This window comes from Myotis nattereri (assembly GCF_964212035.1).
Source record: "Myotis nattereri genome assembly, chromosome: 14".
NCBI classification, from domain to species: domain Eukaryota; kingdom Metazoa; phylum Chordata; class Mammalia; order Chiroptera; family Vespertilionidae; genus Myotis; species Myotis nattereri.
The window spans coordinates 37,663,740-37,681,931 of record NC_138089.1 but is presented as its reverse complement, the minus strand read 5'-3'; the positions used below and the strand labels follow the sequence as shown (position 1 = coordinate 37,681,931).

At 43.3% G+C, this 18,192-nt stretch overlaps 1 protein-coding gene across 1 annotated transcript in view; it reads left to right on the top strand.

Annotated features, from left to right (window-relative positions):
* Positions 1-16,611, top strand: part of LOC308529427 (collagen alpha-4(VI) chain-like) — a gene marked incomplete at its 5' end in the record, with an annotated part of 90,731 nt that extends 74,120 nt beyond the window's left edge. Inside the window, 5 exons of the mRNA XM_081105525.1 lie at positions 5,871-5,961; positions 7,491-8,174; positions 9,946-10,036; positions 10,518-10,747; positions 15,910-16,611. Of these exons, the coding sequence (XP_080961651.1) occupies positions 5,871-5,961; positions 7,491-8,174; positions 9,946-10,036; positions 10,518-10,747; positions 15,910-16,085 (1,272 nt within the window). The 3' untranslated portion in view covers positions 16,086-16,611. The remainder of the gene's footprint in view (positions 1-5,870; positions 5,962-7,490; positions 8,175-9,945; positions 10,037-10,517; positions 10,748-15,909) is intronic.
* Positions 16,612-18,192: the final 1,581 nt, after the last annotated feature.

Below are 18,192 nucleotides of genomic sequence, written 5' to 3'. Positions count from 1 at the left end.
TCCCCTACTGCAGTGGTCACCAACTGGTGGTCCGTGAGGTCCAAAAGGTTGTCGACTGCTGCCCTACTAGGGATCGAGCTCCCAACCCAGGCCTGTGCCCAGACGGGGAATCAAACCAGCAGCCTTTCAGTGCACATTGATGATGCTCAATCACCTGAGCCACAGTGTTCAGGGCAACAGAGTTTATTCTTGTATTATTATTTATTAGTTATTGTATTATTTATTTGTATTACAACTGCAAACCTACTTTTGCTTTCCCCTATGAAGGCCAAAGAGAATCTGGGGTTTTTAAAAATGTTGGTATAATTTCAGAATTCATAAAAGTTGATATATATACATATTTTTTTCTTTTTCTTTTCTTTTCTTTCTTTTTTTTTTTTTAAAGAAAATACTGGGTTGTCCAGACAGGTCCTTGCTGAGGCCTTGGGGACTGCTGTTTTCTGTTGGATTGTTACTCCCCTAAAGCCAGGATCAGCAACTGAGGAGCAAATTAGGCAATGAAGCTTCAAACTAGGGCTTTGTCTCCGAAGTTGTTTGGACATATTACTTAGCACTGGAACCTCAATTTATTCACCCATAAAATAGGGATAAGCTCACAGGTTTGTTGTGGGAATTGTAAGAGACTAGAGGCCCGATGCACAAAATTCGTGCAAGGGGCTTAGCCCTCACAGCCCTGGCTACCTCAGCCCTCACAGCCTCGGCTTTGTCCAGACAGTCATTCTGCTGTTTGGTCTATTTAGCATATTAGCTCTTTATTAGATAGGATAGTACTACGGGGACATCTGACACGTTCTATGTGCATACTCAGTGTGAGCCGTTATTATTACCATCTTCTCAAGGTCCTGAAGAGGGCACCTTGGCCCAGGAACTGTTAAATTGGATAGCTTTTATTTGGTGAGTGCCTGTGGAGTTCCAACTGCCATGCTACATGCTTTTCATGTCTTGCCATCTTAACCCCTCACCACTCAAAATGTCATCCTGGGACCAGCCACACTAGCATCACCCAGGTGTGTGAGAAATGCCAAATCTCAAGCTCTACCCCCAATCTAATCAAATAGGCCCCGTCGGTGTTTTTACTAAGATCCCCAGATGGTTTGCATAAATGTTAAATTTTGAGGAATGTTGGTATGATCTCAATCATCCTACAAGTTAATAATGCTAGTCTACATTTCCAGAGGAGGTAAGGGAAGGTCAGAGGTGAAATGACTTGTTCTAAACTACATAGTCCTGGCATTGGCTTTCCCATGTGTCTGGTTCCCTGGTCCCACCCTGCTATCCAGCAACCTCAATCCAATGCTGACCCCTAATATTTGCTGGGGAGTCCAGGAAGACCTCATGGCAGTCTTGGTGGGACCATGCCAAGTGTCAGGAGCCCAAACTGGACTGAAGCTCCAGGGTCAGTCTCAGGTTACATGACTGTTCTCTTCTGTGTCCTTCCCTCATTTTTTCAGTTTTCCCTCCTTGTTCCCTGAGCCCTTACCTCAACTGGATGCCAGATTTTTTTCTAACTCTCCCTCCTTAGGGTCCAGTTAGCTCTTCCTCTGCCAAATTCTCCTCCCCAGCACTTTCTTTCTATCCCTCTCCTCCTTTCTGTCTAAGCCAAAAGTACCGCCTTACTCACTCCCAGGAATGAACATTGTCCCATGGCCTCTGGCAGCTGAATACAACAGCTGAGACCCTGTGGTTCTCTCTAACTCAGGGCCTATGGAGAGTTTTTTAATGGTGAGGGCTCAGGTTCGAGGGTTGCCTATATCCTTTCAGGAAATGTCTTTCTGTTTATTAAAATAAAAGAGGGTGCTAATGTAAATCCATGTGCTTCATCTTCTCAAACCCCTTATACTCCTGTCTTTAGCATACAACTTGCCCCTATAGAGCACAACTGGATATTCTATATAATAAAAGCCTAATATGCTAAGTGTCCGACCATTCGACCGTTCAGCCAGTCGCTATGATGTGCACTGACCACCAGGGGACAGATGCTCCAGTAAGTTAGTTTGCTGCTGGGGTCTGGCTGATCAGGACTGGGCAAGATGGTCCTATTGGCCCTGATCGGGACTGGGCTAGAGGGGCTGGACATACTCTGGAGCCCTCCTGTGGTCCCTTCCCAGCCCTGATCATGCACTGGTGGGGTCCCTTGGCCTGGCCTGTGCCCTCTCACAATCAGGGTCCCCTCAGGGGGTGTTGGAGAGCTGGCTTCAGCCCGATCCCTGCAGGCCAGGCCGAGGGATCCCACCGGTGCATGAATTGATGCACTGGGCCTGTTGTTCAGGAATAAAGTTGGTTGAGAGAATTACCAAAGGTGCTGATTCAAACTTTAGTAAAGCTTTGAACCTTGAGCAGATCAGTTGGTTTGTATTTGAGGTACTTAAGTTTTGAGATTTCCTTTTCTGGTGCTGATGGGAGTTTGCAGAAGACATTTAGAGACTGTTTTCTCTCCTCACTCTGGGATTCCCTCCTAACACTGTCTCTCTGAAGTTTCTCAGGAATTATCTTGTCTACTTCCTTATCAGTGACGAGGACCATGCTGGCAAGTTCAAAGCCCAAGTAATTAAATGTTAATGAATAACAACTAAATACAAATGAATCTATACTGAATCATAGTTTCCCTATGGACTTCCATTGTGTTTTTGAATACTTGTTCCCACAATTTTATTTTTACAGGAACAGGAAAAATTTAAACATGATCATAAAACTATTCTTCCTAAGAAAAGTTTTGTGTTTTTTTAAAAAATATACTTTTATTGATTTCAGAGAGGAAGGGAGAGGGAGAGGGAGAGATAGAAACATCAATGATGAGAGAGAATCATTGATAGGCTGCCTCCTGCAGGCCCCACACTGGAGATGGAGTCCACAACCCAGCATGTGCCCTGACGGGAATCAAACCGTGGCCTCCTGGTTCATAGGTCGATGCTCAACCACTGAAACACGCCGGCCGGACAGGAAAGTTTTCACAAAGATGCAAGCTTTTAAACTATTCCAATTCATTTGAATTTGGTCATTTTCCAACAAACAGAAAAACAGATGCACAAGTGCATTCTCTTAGCTGCTCAAGAGTGTAAGGTAACACAGTGTCGTGAACTTGAGACACGTACAGGAAACAGTAATTGTTGGAACAGGAGGAAAACGTAGCAGCACCGAGTCCTATCCTAAATCTCTTGCTGAGGAAACTGAGGGCAGAGGCTTGTCCAAGGTCACATAGCCAATTCCAGTAGATCACAGACTAGGACCCGGGTTCAGGACACAAAATCCATTTGTGCCACATAAACTTTTTTTTATGAATCACTCCTTTGTACACACTTGGGAACTATTTGAACTTGTTTTGAAGTTCTTCATACTACCTTAAAATTCACATAAATTCTACATTTTTTGAACACACTTCACCCGTGTTTCCTGTGATTTGAAGATAACGTATCCTAACTTAGCATTTCCCCAGAACTCTTGGGGTAAAAATCGATGTTCCTAGGGTTATCTAGTCTTCTCATATCTCTTGGAGCCCTGCCGGGGATCCTGATTTCAGAAGCCTTCCAAATTGCCTCATGTGATTTCCAGGAAAGCCAGCCATGTGTGATATGCGTGCCTACACTGTTTTCTCTAACCTCTGGTGATTAATTAGTTCCATTTGGTTTGGTGGAGCAGATCTGAATGAATGTTGAATGTTGGCAACTCTGCACTCAGACTTCATGTTAGCCCCCTCCATCTGGCAGATGTGCTTTCAGATGTGCTGTGTGGCTGTGCATTGGAGGTGGGTGTTTTCTAACCTCTGGGACGTGGGAGCCTTGAGAAGAATCCTATAGATAACCTGCCTATCTCTGGACCGTTGTATATGCTGTTCCTCCATACTATAATGCTTTTCCCTGCTTCTTTGCCTGGTCAGTATCCTACTCATTCTTTCAGAAGTGCCAGATGCTGTTATGTTCATCAGGGTCTCTCTATCCTTTTCCCTTGAAATTAGTCTCCCCTTTCTGTGTTCCTAAAACATATTATTGGACCCTTTTCTTGAAAATGGTTTGTCGATCTTTCCACTTAAGCTCTCTGAAGGCATGGCTGTGTGTCATTTTTTTTTTTTTTAAATCTTCATATGGCTTGTTAACACTTTTATGTAGTAGCTGTTTAATTAGTCTTGGCTGGTTTGAATTTCTAAGTCAGGAAAAAGCATAATTTAGGTTGCCTTTGTCATGTGAAGAACAAGAGAGGATGCATCTCGCCTTCCTTTTAGGAGACTTAGGAAAGTTCCCATGTTTGGGTTTTCTTTCTTTTTTTGCGTTACATTAGCATAAACAAAAGTTCAACTCTTTGTATTTCTTTCCCCACAAGGGTTGCACTCGAATGTTTGGGATATGCTGTAGCCCTAAACAGAAAGTGTAAAGAGCTGTGTGGAGCATATGCTACAGAAAGTTCTTTTTCAAAGCCAGCCTTGCCTATCTGACTTTCTGAGGGTCAGCACGACATCTTCATATGCCTGGCACCTTGCTACCAGACAAGGGTCTCGAGCTTGCTTGGTCTGGGCCACAAGGATGAAGGAGGAGAAACTGACCTTCAGTGGGGCCCTCTCCTATATGATTTGACAGACAGTAGACAGAGATTGGACATGACTAGGCCTAGATAGCCACCTCTTTACAAACCACACCTCAATTCCTGAGAGAAACAATCTGAAAGCATTTTTAATTTCATCATGAGGTGAAAATTCTGCAAAAAGTCCGTATTAGGGCAGGTTGACTGTGAAACGATTCATGCCTAAGGCTCAGTGGCTTAATACGATCAAGTATTATTTTTGCCATCTAGCACAAGTGCACGCAGGACTCTGGATATGTGTGAGGGGCGGTTGGGGGGTGTTGCTTCAGCCATTTTAGGACCTGGGCTCCTCATCAGAGGCCCTTATCAGAGGCCCTCATCATACCCATTGGCCTCAAAGCCTTCTTCTGGATCTTCTACATGAGGCCCACGGGAGCAGTGGGGGATAGTGCATGCACTAGAAATGGCATACGTCACTTTCACCTACATGCCATTGGTTAGACCCCGATCCTATGGTCCCACTGAACTGCAGGGGAGGGTGGGAAATGTAGTGGAGCTGTGGCCCTAGGAAGAAGAGGGAGTGGGTTTGCTAATTATCTAACCACTTGTCACATGGACCTTGCTGGATTTATTGTTGCTATTATTTAATATTTTACTTTGAAACCTCGATATCAGTTATTGACTAATCCTAACTGGAAAGGTTAAGTGAAGGAGATAAACAGATTTGCCATCCCTGCAAAACCTTCCCTGATTCCTCCTCATTCCTGCCTTCTGGCTTTGATATGTCTCAACTCTGAATACCAGGAATACTCTGGAAAGGCCTTGCTTAGGTAACTGCCTCTTTCCAATCTAATGGTATATGACTTACATAACCACCTCCTTAAAAGGAGGTGCTGTTCGTGTTTATAGCTCTCACCACACTGCATCCTGCAGACTGTGGACAATCACTAAAGATTTATGGAATTTATAAATGATCAAACCCTCAACTCCCTGACCCTCATTCCAACACAACATTACACTAATTGAGGTTATACACATCAGGAGCCTGAAGACCCCACAGCTCTTGTATCCACAACAATGACAGTCCAACCTCCAGGTTAGAACCAGAGAATTAAATGACTATTAATAATTGTAATAGGTAATGCCAATATATATATATGAATATAATGTCTATATATGCCTATATTAATATATATTCATATATATAATATTATTTAAAAATGTATAAATACATTATTTAAATTATAATTATATTATTTTAAAAATACCATATTAATATTTTTCTCATCTGAATTGGAAAAAAACATGGCCTAAACTTAATTCAGTAAATGACAAACTTGTGTGTGTGTTCGGATTAGATGGATGGAACCAACAGATTTCACCTATTCATCTGGGAGACTAAGAGCCAGCAGGACGTGGAGCGCTTGGCCCGCTGCGTCCTCTGCTATGGTAAGCATGGCAGCATTTCTGATCGGACTGATGTGCAGAGAATAGGATGAATTAGTTGGTGGCCACAGGCCAGATCTGTTCTGCAGATGTCTATTTTCTTGGTATGTGCAGAATTTTAGAATCTGGGAATTTCCTGGTAATTCTGGATTAACAGTTTTTCTTAGGAAGTCAGAATAGTCTGGAGAGTCACAGATGTTGGGTTCCCATGTGGCCACAGTCAGCCAGAGCTGAGTTGTGCCTATCCACTTTATTTTTTTTAAAATATATTTTATTAATGTTTTACAGAGAGGAAGGGAGCGGGATAGTTAGAAAAATCGATGAGAGAGAAACATTGATCAGCTGCCTCCTGCACACACCCCATTGGGGATGTGCCCACAACCAAGGTACATGCCTTTGACCGGAATCGAACCTGGGACCCTTGAGTCCACAGGCTGACGCTCTATCCACTGAGCCAAACCGGTCAGGGCTGCCTATCCACTTTAAATGGGGCAAGTGCCTGCTAATGCCTCATCTCTCCTTCCCCTCCCTATTGTCTTACTCCTGGCCTGCTCTGCTTACTCACCTGTCCTGCCAGGTTCCTGTAGATGGCTGGCCTGTGTTCCTTCTTTAGTGGCACCTTAGTGTGAAGGGCAGACCATGGAACTAAGAGTCAAGAATCCTGGGTTTAGGCCTGGATTTGCCATTGACCACCAGTGGGATATTGGCAGGTCATTCAATGTCTCTATCTTCAGCCTCCATCACTCTATCCCACATGTCACACTAGCCTGTGCCAGAGAAAATTTTGTGCTGAAACCCATGCACGCCTATGTGTGGAGGGTTCTCATCCATCCCCACGTCACCCAGGGCTAGAGTCCTATCGCTGAAATCAGAAGGGGATTTAATTGTTTCCTCTTCTTGATCCACATTAAGATGTAACACTGCCATGAGAGATGTGGTCCTGAGAGCTTGGTCAAGTCAAATGCAGTCATTGCCATCGGCAGAGTATGTAACAGCTGATAAACTGCTTTCACATCCATCATCTCATTTGACATATTGTCTCTCTGGACTTCAGTTTCCTCTCCTGTAGAAGTGTAGACTTAGCTGGTATTTATTGAACTTGAGTTTTTCCTGTATCAGGCATTGTTCTGAGCAGTTACGTGTATATTGAATCATTTAAAAAATTTAAACCTCACAAGGTAGGTACTATTATTATTATCACTGTCCCTATCTGACAGATGCGGAAACTGAGGCAGTAGGAAGGCTGAGTAATTTGCCCAAGGTCAGAGGTAGGACCTGGACTGAACCAGGAAGATGTCTATGAACCTAAAAATGAAGAAGCCATATGGCCCAGTAGTTAAAAATATTAAATGTGGAGTCATTGTCTCAATTCTTCTGAAAAATGGGAATTTAGGTACAGCGCCCATCTGTGGCTCTTGTCAACACAAATAGCATTTAGCAGCACCTGTTCTTACCAAGAGTCTGGAAGTGTGTTTGCATGGAAAGGAAAGGGATGCATGGTAACTCTGGCCTCTCCTGCCCTTCCTTTCCAGACAAGTGCCGACCAGCCCCAGAGTGCAGGCCGGGCACCCCCGAACCCCTGGCGGTGGACGTGGACGTGGCCTTCGTGGTGGACAGCTCCCACGGCGTCAGTGCCGATGTATACCAAGCTGCGTTGCGTCTAGTGGACACCACTCTCGACAACCTGGAGGTGGCTGCGCAGCCAGACGTGTCCCTCCACGGGGCTCGCGTGGCTCTGGTGACGCACACGACTCCAGGCTTCCGGCCGGGAGCAGGACAGCCCCCTGTACTGGAGGCTTTCCCCCTGACCTCCTCTGGCCACCGGGCACAGATGCAGAGGCTCATCTGGGAGGCCATGGGCCACCCCCTGCAGGGAGCCCCGGCCCTGGGCCATGCCCTAGAGTGGACACTAGAGAAGGTGCTCCTGGCAGCCCCGCTGCCCAGGAGGGCACAGGTTCTCTTCGCCATCGTGGCCAGTGAGACTAGCAGCTGGGACCGGGAGAAGCTGAGGACTCTGTCCCTGGAGGCCAAGTGCAAGGGCATCACTCTGTTTGTGCTGGCCGTGGGTCCTGGCGTGGGAACCCGGGAGCTGGCTGAGCTGGCTGGAGTGGCCAGCGCCCCCTCTGAGCAGCACCTGCTGCGCCTGCGGGGGATCTCAGAGCCAGAGGTGGCCTACGCCAGGCGCTTCACATGGGCCTTCCTGAACCTATTACAAAGTGAGCAATCTCTGAGCACAGGGGATGCCTGGGTGGGCTGGGGTGGGGAGGACTACTTGCACAGCCTGGCATTGGGCAAGCAGGTGCCCACTGAGCCTTCAGCCTTGTTGAGGCGCATGCAGCCTCACAACCTCTGAGGAGACCCTAGAGGAGCACCCCACTTCCTGAAAACCCTGAGCTGCCATTGCCCTGACACGGTGCCCAGCCTAATGTTGGTTTTTTTTTTTTTTTGCCTGGAACCTCTCAGCTGGTGGTTGGGAGGCCTCAAGTGTCCCCCCCACCTCTCGATTTTCTCGTTTACCAAAATGAAAATTACAGTCTCTTTCTGATCTGTGAAGCCTGCATTCAAATATGTGCATGGAGGAGGTTCGAAAGCACCAGTGCTGTACAATTATAAGGCATAGTTGTTGCTATTACTATTTCCCAGAATCCAGTGGTGCATAATAGTGCTTCTCAGATTTTCACATGCACGTGCATCTCCTGGGGAATCTTGTCAAATGTAGATTCTGATTCAGTAGGTCTGAGCTGGGGCTGGGATTCTGCATTTTTAACAAGCTCCCAAATGATGCTGATGCTGGTAGGCCGTGGACCACGCTTTGAGTAACAAGAGTATATGACATTTATTTTTCTGGGACTTGCTCCGGTTGGGTGGATGGAGCCAACAGGGAAGGTTGAGGGGCACACTGACAGTGCACCTGGGCAGGAATTCCTCCCCATCTCCTGTCTTAGTGTCCTCACCTCCAATCAGAACCAAACTAGTTGAACCAAACTCATGGGCAGCCAGTACCCAAGCTGTATTCCTAGCATGATAATGGAGATGGTTGGGATTTGGGGGTGGGTATTGATCTGGTGACATTTCCAGGAGTTTGTCTTGGGCTCTGTCCACCACTGCTAATCTCAATCAGGTCATGTACAGGGGGCCTCGATGTGTCCTGTGAGGCCTTCTTGCTGGGAGACAGGAATTTCTCAGTTTATAAGAGAGTGTGATCTCCTGCTGGGAGCCTTGAGGGACATCTGTCCCTCAGTGAAGGAATCAAAGGGAGTCTGATGGACAGCTTAGAAGTGCTGACACAGCATTTGTGTCTCTTCAGTTGGAGAGGTACAAAGATCAATGACTAGGTTCTAGTCCTACTTTTGCCAGTAGGGAGCTGTGTAACCCCAGAAAGGTCAGTGAAGCACTCTGAATTTCTGATTTCTTATTATTGTAGGAGATGGAAGAGAGATTTGCAATATATGGCTGATGGCTTAGTGATTCTTTGAGGGAGACGAAGGCTGAATGAATCACTTTTCTAGTCGGTTTTAATTTCATTTTTTTATTTTTTATGTTTCATTATGTCAGGTTGCACTATATGTTTTGATTTTTTTTATTATGTTATGTTTTATTATGTTAGGTTTCTTTTATGTTGTGATTTTACATTGTTCATATGACAGTGTGCATTTTATGTTTTCATTTCTTTAAATTTTATTTTTGTATTTGTGTTATTCTTTGCTTGAATTTATTTTACATCTTTTTTATTTTATGTCAATAGATTTTTGTTTTTATGTTTGTTTCATTTAATTTTTATTTTGTTTTGCTTTTTATTTTGCTTTATTGTATATTTGACTATACTTTATACTTTATTTGATTTTTATTTTGTCTTTTAAGTTTTTGTGTTAATGGATAATATTTTTGTTTTTATGCTTTATTTTACTTTATGTTTAGTTTATTTTCAAGTTTTATATTATTTTATGCTTTATTTGACTTGACTTTATTTTGAAATTTTATTTTTAGGTGGAACAAACCAGTACCCACCCCCAGAGCTCATTGAAGAATGTGGGGGCCCCAGCCGAGGGGACACTCGGAGGCAGTCACTTATTAAGAGGTAGGCTGAGGATTAGAGCTGAGGTTGTCCCATAGCTCTGTCCCTTGCAGGAGACAACTCCCTAGAGAAAGGTCACAGGCAGTGTCAGTCCTTGACCTGACCCAAGCTACTGGAGCGAGGATGCTCCTGTGTTTGACAACCCTGGTATGGTGTGTCTTTTCTTTCCTTAAGAGTAATACAGGACCAATATAAAACATTGAAAGAACACATAAGTGTATAAAAGCAAAAATTAAAATTTTCCATTCCACCCCATCCCCATCTTCTAATTGTCCCAGAGGTAAAGTTAATAATGCTAAACATATTGTTGCTACTTTTGTCCAAATGCCTCTGCAAACCTAAGAAGGTAGCTAATGTGATAACAAAGTCATTAGGAAATGCTCAAACCCAAAGCTTTATTGAGCGCAGCAGTATCAATTGGAACATGAACGTCTCCGTTCTCATGGTCTGGTTGCACGGTTTGACATGGGTTGTTTGTATGTAGGCTGCCCGAGCGCCAGCGTGGCATATCTGGCTTTGCTGATGATTTGGAAGCCCTTGAAGCAACAGATTTTTTTCTGGAGGAGAACAGAACAGCAACGATGACATCTGTAACTCAGCAAGAAGCACTTGAAAATTATGAAAAGAATGGCTATGCCACTGAAGAACAAGAACAAGAAATGTCTGCAAAACAAAAGAAAAATGGAAGAGAAGTAAATTCAGACGCTACTTCTGGTAAAACAAACAAACAAACTATTCCTTACTCCTTAGGTTGGGTTTACTTTTAAAAATCTTTATCTTAAAAAAAAAAAAATCCTGTGTACTGTGTGTGTTAGCTTGCAAATTTTGGCTTTTATATACTTTCCTTCCAAATACACAAATTCATGTATGCAGCTAAAGAAATTAGTTTAAGAACATATACCAGGACTAACTTTCACTTGAGTGTAAATGGGGAGCTGAACAGAAGCTATTTCAGGGGGGTTGATGGGAGCACACCCTATGACATGTCTGTATGTCATTGTGAAGAAGCCATGATCTATTGCAGAAGCAGCAAACTTGCTCCTGACCTTGAAGGAAAATGCATTGGCTTATAGAACCCTCCTTCATCTATGAGTGGCCACATAGGTGCCAACCAAGTTTCAGGAACCTTTGGGTTCATCTAAAACAACTAGCGACGATTTAGGATTAGAGCAGGTAACAATGCAGATACCATGTGACCTCTTACATGGGCTCAACAAAGTGAGCAAAACAGTGACACATTAGAAAGAGATTTGGGAGGATTTGACTCTCAAGTTTTTAAAATGTAGGGGAAAAGATGGCTGGAAGAATTTCTAGTGAGTGGCGTGGTCAGTCTAGATTAAATGAGATAATGGCCCAGGTTTTGAATGTGCCTAGATGGGTCTCTCTCTGGTGCTGCTAGCTAAGTGGCCACATCTCTGTGGCTCAGTTTTATGATCTGTAAAGTGGGGATTGTGTGAATACCTATCCCACAGGGTTGTTTTGAGGAATAAAACTTATTGATTTATGTGTTTGCCACATAACAAGCCTGCAAGCCAAGGTAGGTATTAAGATGCTGATATGTCCTACCGCTTAGGTTCCAAAGTAAACAGATGTTCAAAGGAAGTAACAAAACCAATGGACAGAGGAGTGGTCACTCCCAGCAACACATTTTACCTCCTTAGGTGAAAAATTATCCCGTTGATCATTCTGTTTTCAGTATGCAATATTGTCAGGTACTTCACTAAGGCAGTTATTTTTGGTCTTGGCTGTAAAATAGGAATCTCTAAAAATTCTTAAAGCCTAGACCGCACCCCAGATCAATTCAACCTGAATCGCTGGGCGGGGGTCCTGCCTAGCACTTCCACTGAGCAACCACGAGTGCGAACCACTGCTCCAAGGGGGCCTTTCCTACAAAGTCAAGGTGAAAGAGATGGAGGACAGCAGACAGGTCATCCAATCCAATTCTATTCACAGACAAAAACTAAGGCCTGAGGGTCCCCCAAATTTCTTACCCATTCTGTAACTTGGCTGTGGCCAGTCCCTCTCTCATTGCATTCCAAGGCTACTCTGAACCTTCACCACCTCTCCCAGTTCCTTCCCGCATGTCTCTTTCTCTATCTGATGCCCATATATTTTTGCTTTCAAAAGAAAGAAAAGTGCCAGGTGCAACTTCCCGTGTTTTCCTGCCCTTCAGTCAGAGAGAAGAGCTGTCCCTTGTCATCAGCTGTTCCCACTGACAGAAAACCCAAAGGGCTCTTGACTTGGGCTCTTTGGGATGGGGCCATGGCTGGCTGTAACCTTCTTCTTCAAACACTCTCCTCTCTTGGCCCCAGAGATATTCTCCTCTTGTTCTACTTCTGACAAGTCCATCTGGGCTCCTCTTTCCAGCTGTAGCCCCACAGAGAGAACCAGGTTTCATGGAACCTGAAATTTATACAATTTAGGGGCCCTCTTTAAGAAAAGCATATAAAATTATTAAAATTTAATTCAAAAGTGAATATTTGATGCAAATGAGGGGCCCTGAAGCTTGGGCGTCACGAATTTGATGGTAAACCTGCAATGCCTTCCCCCAGGTCCTTTCTCAATCTTCCAAGGACTCTATGCGTCCTACAGGGACAAGCTTTCCCACCAGGACTTCCACTCGCCCCTCTGTACTGATCTGATGACTTCAAATCCATACCTTCCATCTTTGACTCTCTCCTGAGCTGCAGACCAGCTTAGTTAACCAACTGCCCTCCAGATGGCACCATTGCACATGCCCACAGTCATTTCAGACAAACTCAATTCAACAAATGGGACTCATCTTTCCTATTCAAACCTTTTTTTACCTTTATTCTTATTTTGGAATGAACCTCCATTGACCCAGAAATGGAAAGCTAAAACCCAAACATCACTAATTTTCTCCTCTCCTCTCCTCCTGCCTCCAACTGGTGACCACATCTTCGTGTGACTTCCTCCTCCGCATCTCTCAGACCCATTCCCTTTCCCACAATCTTCCCTTTTAATTTCTTGAGTGTAATTGCAATGCTGTCTAACGAGTCTCATTTCTTCCAGTTTGTCCTCCTTCCTATTCCAGTCTGAACACCAAATTAAGTTTTCTAAAATGGAAATCTGATCCTGTCTTTTGTCTTCTTTATTTCCCAATGGTTTATATTATGGGGGTGGGGAACCTTTTTTCTGCCAAGGGCCATTTGGATATTTATAACATCACTCATGGGTCACACAAACATAGCAACTTAAGTATCAGCCTGCTATATTCGGTGAAACATTTAATTATCTCACCCCTAATGCCTGGGCAGGGCCAGACCAAATGATTTCATGGGCTGGACGTTCCCCTGGTTTATAAGATAGTGTTCAGATGCCTGGATAAGGCACACAGGCCTCTGTGTCTTAGATCTTGCATTGTCCTCTGAGGCCTACTGGTTGCCACTTCCCTACATATACTTTTTGCACTATTTGCAGTAGCCCCGATCCTCTGTTCTTTAGTCAGGGTCTCCATGCCTTTGCTCATGCTCATCTGTCCATTTGCGGCCTCTTCACAGTATCTGCCTGAGTTACATGTAGTCATCTTTTAATACTCAGGTCAAGTTTCACTACTACTTAGAGTCCTTTCTGGCCCGCATGTAGTCTTAAATTTCCATGGCCTCCTTTGTGCACCTGTATCTTAAGCTAAATTCTTCCATGGTACCTGCAACCTTTCATTGCACGCACTTGTAAAGAATTGTCATAGAAGCCAGGCTGATCTCGGTATAATTTTCAGTTTCAGTGCTATCTCCAAAGCACACAGATCTATTTTTTGACTTTCTCCTCCAAGAAGGGCTACATCATGAGACATATGTATCAGTAGAGAGAACCAGCCCGGGCGTATTGCAGTGTCATCGTAGCTGTTCCTCACACCTATCCAGTGCCCTCCTTTCTCTTCCCCTTTTCTTCATTCCTGGATTCATGGACTTGTTTGAGTAAAACTGATCGCTGCTGCAGAATTCTTCTAAGAAAGGCAAAAGTTAACACACTTGGTAAAAACAATGCAAATGTAAAATTGGGGCATAGCAATAATTGCTCCGGAGAAAACTTGTTTGCCCCCCAATGCCATAGTATACTGATGAAAGAAAACTTAAGACTCTGAGGCTCCCTTAGGTTGCACAGAATACCTTGGGGATAAGTAGTTTAAAGCATTGAGGACTGACTTTCCTATAGCTGTGCTGACCAATGACTAGCTATGTGAGCTATTTAAATAGAGAATTATTTGAAATTAAATGAAACTGAAAATTCAGTTCCTTGGATGCAACAGCCATATTTCAAATACCCAATAGCCACACAAGCAGTGAGTACTGTATTAGTGCAGACATAGAATATTCCCCTCATTGTAGAGGGTCATTGTAGAGCGCTGCTCTAGAGAAATCATCTAGGAGAAGCAGCCCCTGGTTGTCTAGCCAGTAAATGCAAGGGTGGGGCTTCTAAAGCCAAAAGCCACAAAGTGTCACTAGGAAAAGTAATGATAGATTTATTTATTTATTTATTTATTTATTTATTTATTTATTTATTTACTGAGAGAGAGAGAGAGAGAGAGAGAGAGAGAGAGAGAGAGAGAGAGAAGAGAAACATCGATCGGTTACCTCCCATGTGCCCTCCGACTGGGATCAAACCCACAACCTAGTTGTGTGCCCTAACCAGGAATCGAACCTGAGACCTGGTGTATGGCTTGACATTCTAATGAACTGAGCCACCCATCCAGGGAAAAGTAAGGATCTATTTAAACAAGTCCTTGGCCTGTCAGTTCGGAATCAGTTTGTAATGGTAGAAATTAGTGTCCGCTAACTGCGGAGCCCTAAATCTATCTGTTGGACCCAGAGAGTACAGTCAAAAGTTCACCACTGGACTGTTTTTCTGTTGACTCCGATAATATTTTTGGAGAAGCATTTGTTCTGGCTCCTTCTGGGCCCTCGCTGCTTGTTTTCTCCCCCGTCCTTCCGCCCCAAGTCAGAGCCATGCAGCTGGCCAATTCCAATGTGCCTGTTCAAGGCGCAGGATCATTCGTTACCCCCACTAAGAGTGCATCTCATCCCCTTGGGTCCCGCGCATCTGGTCACTCCTTCAAGAGAACTAGTCCGTGCTGATTACACTAATGGGGGTGCGTAGGCAGCTTCCCAGGAACAGACCACAAATTTTAACTCTTGCTTTCTGAAGCAAGATATCTCCCTTATTCAAGAGCCATTGGAAGGCCCAGGGAAACTGGAGGATACCACTATTCTGTGCTGTGGAGCTAACCTGAAACGAAAATACTTGGAAAAATTAATGTCTGATTTAGAATCCACTGTATCCCAGATTTTGCTCGGTTGTCACTTGTTGATTCCCAACGGTTTCTTCATTTTCCAGGAACATCATGTTTTTCTTTTAATATTAGCTTCTTGGGTAAGTGTCAAGATACAATAAATAATAAATAAACTGTATTTGCTTAGGCTATTAGAAGGCTTTGAGAGTGGGAAGCAGTTGAGATGGTTTGAATAAAGAGGGAAATAAGTATAATAAACAAGTAAGAAATTCTCAGTTTCAGAAAGATTTATTTATTCATTCATCCACTCACTCATTTATGCATTGTCGGATGTATCTGACATGTGTTAGGTACTGTGCAAAATAATAGCTGAAATTGTATTACACCTTTCACATATGTTATGTGACACCTTACAACAAAACTTGTGAAGAAGTTTTTATTTAAAAAAATATTGTTTATATGGTCTAGGAAATTGAGGCTCAGAAAGATTGTTCCTTGCTCAAGGCTACACAGCCAGTAGATCGTGAGGCTAGGATTCATTTTCAGGCCTGTGACACCAAACCATCGCTCCCTTCCTGTCATGCTCATACAGGAAATTTAACCCCCTGCATTTGTTTTGTGGCAGGTCCCTGTTTGATGGATCCAGTGGAAGGCGAGTGCCAGGATTACATCCTGAAATGGTACTATAACAAGGACAAGCGGGCTTGCCAGCAGTTCTGGTATGGCGGCTGTGGGGGCAACGCCAACCGGTTCGAAACCCAGGAAGAATGTGAGGTTTGGTGTGTCCCGACACCGCTGTAGACTCAGGCAGAGCCTCATCACTGTTGCCTCTGTTTTAATCGCGGATGAAATCGAGATTGCCTTCCTGAGCCAGTGCTGCAGCTCCTAAGTGACGAAGCCCTCTCTGCAATCTCAGGTCCATTATTAACCCACTGAACTTTTTCCTGCCAGCGGAGGACTTGGGAAAAATGATTTGCGATTTGAGGAGGACTGCATGCTAGTAGTTACAAAAAGTAGCTGAAACGTTCCTGAAAGTTATTTAAATGATGTAGAACTGAATGGTAAAGAAATCTGAACTTGGCATAACATTAATTTTTTTTGGCTATGCAGCAAAAGAGAAATCAATGTATGCAGTCAGTAAAAACTAATTTGGAAGTGAGTTGAAACTTGATTTCTTTTTTACCACGTGAAAACCTGGAAGTATTAGTCAAAGCAGAGGTTTGGAAAAACACACCTAATGTGAAATTTCATCCCGACTAGTGTGAAAATAAAGGCAATCTCGATGAAATCATTTGGTGTGACACGACGTGTGATGCCTGCTCACTGCAATCTGTGCTATTCTTTCTTTCTTTTTTTTTTTTTTAGCTTTGTAGTACATTTTATTTGTATTTATTTTTTAAATTCTTTATTGTTTAAAATATTACATATAGTATTACATATGTCTCCTTTTTCCCCCATTGACCTCTCCCCAGCCACACACCCCCTTCCCCGCCCCCCAGCACATGCCCTCACTCCCCTAGTGTCTGTGTCCTTTAGTTATGCTTATATGCATGCATACAAGTCCTTTGGTTGATCTCTTACCTCTGCCCCCCTGCCCCAGCCCCCTGCCTTCCCTCTGAAATTTTATAGTCTATTCAATGCTTCTTTGTCTCTACATCTATTTTTATTCATCAGTTTATGTTGTTCATTATATTCCACAAATGAGTGAGATCATGTGATATTTATCTTCCTCCGACTGGCTATTGCACTTAGCATAATGCTCTATAGGTCCATTTATGCTGTTGCAAATGATAAAAGTTCCTTCTTTTTTATAGCAGCATAGTATTCCATCATATAGATGTACCACAGTTTTTTAATCCACTCTTCTGCTGATGAGCACTTAGGCTGTTTCTAAATCTTAGCTATGGTAAATTGTGCTGCTATGAACATAGGGGTGCATATGTTCTTTCTGATTGGTGTTTCTAATTTCTTGGGATATATTTCTAAAAGTGGGATCCCTGGGTCAAATGGGAGTTCCATTTTTAATTTTTTGAGGAAACTCCATACTGCTTCCCACAGTGGCTGCACCAGTCTGCATTCCAACCAGCAGTGCATGAGGGTTCCTTTTTCTCCACATACTCGCCAGCACTTGTCATTTGTTAATTTGTTGATGATAGCCATTCTGACAGGTGTGAGATGGTATCTCATTGTTGTTTTGATTTGCATCTCTCGGATGGTTAGTGACTTTGAGCATGTTTTCATATCTCTCTCGGCCTTCTGTATGTTCTCATTTAAAAAGTGTTTATTTAGGTCCTTTGCCCATTTTTTGATTGGATTGTTTATCTTTCTTTTGTTAAGATGTATGAGTTCCCTATAAGTTTTGGAGATTCGGCCCTTATTGGATATAACATTGGCAAATATGTTCTTTCACGCAGTGGACTTTCTTGTTGTTTTGTTGATGGTTTCTTTAGCTGTGCAGAAGCTTTTATTTTGATGTAGTCCAATTTGTTTATTTTCTCCTTGGTTTCCATTACCCTAGGAGCTGTATTGGTAAAGATATTGCTATGACATGTGTCTGATAATTTGCTGCCTATTGATTCTTCTAAGATTTTTATGGCTTCCTGTCTTATGTTTAAGTCCTTTATCCATTTTGAGTATGGTATTAGTTGGTGGTCTAGTTTCATTTTTTTGTATGTATCTGTCCAATTTTCCCAACACCATTTATTGAAGAGATAGTCTTGATTCCATTGTATGCTTGTGCCTCCTTTGTCAAATATTAATTGAGCATAATGGCTTAGGTCGATTTCTGGGTTCTCTGTTCTATTTCAGTGGTGTATGTGTTTTCTTTGTGACATAGCACTTGTTGGAGAGGAAACAGAAGTGACTTTGCCATGGGACTGATCCTTTGTTATTAATTACAATGACTCTT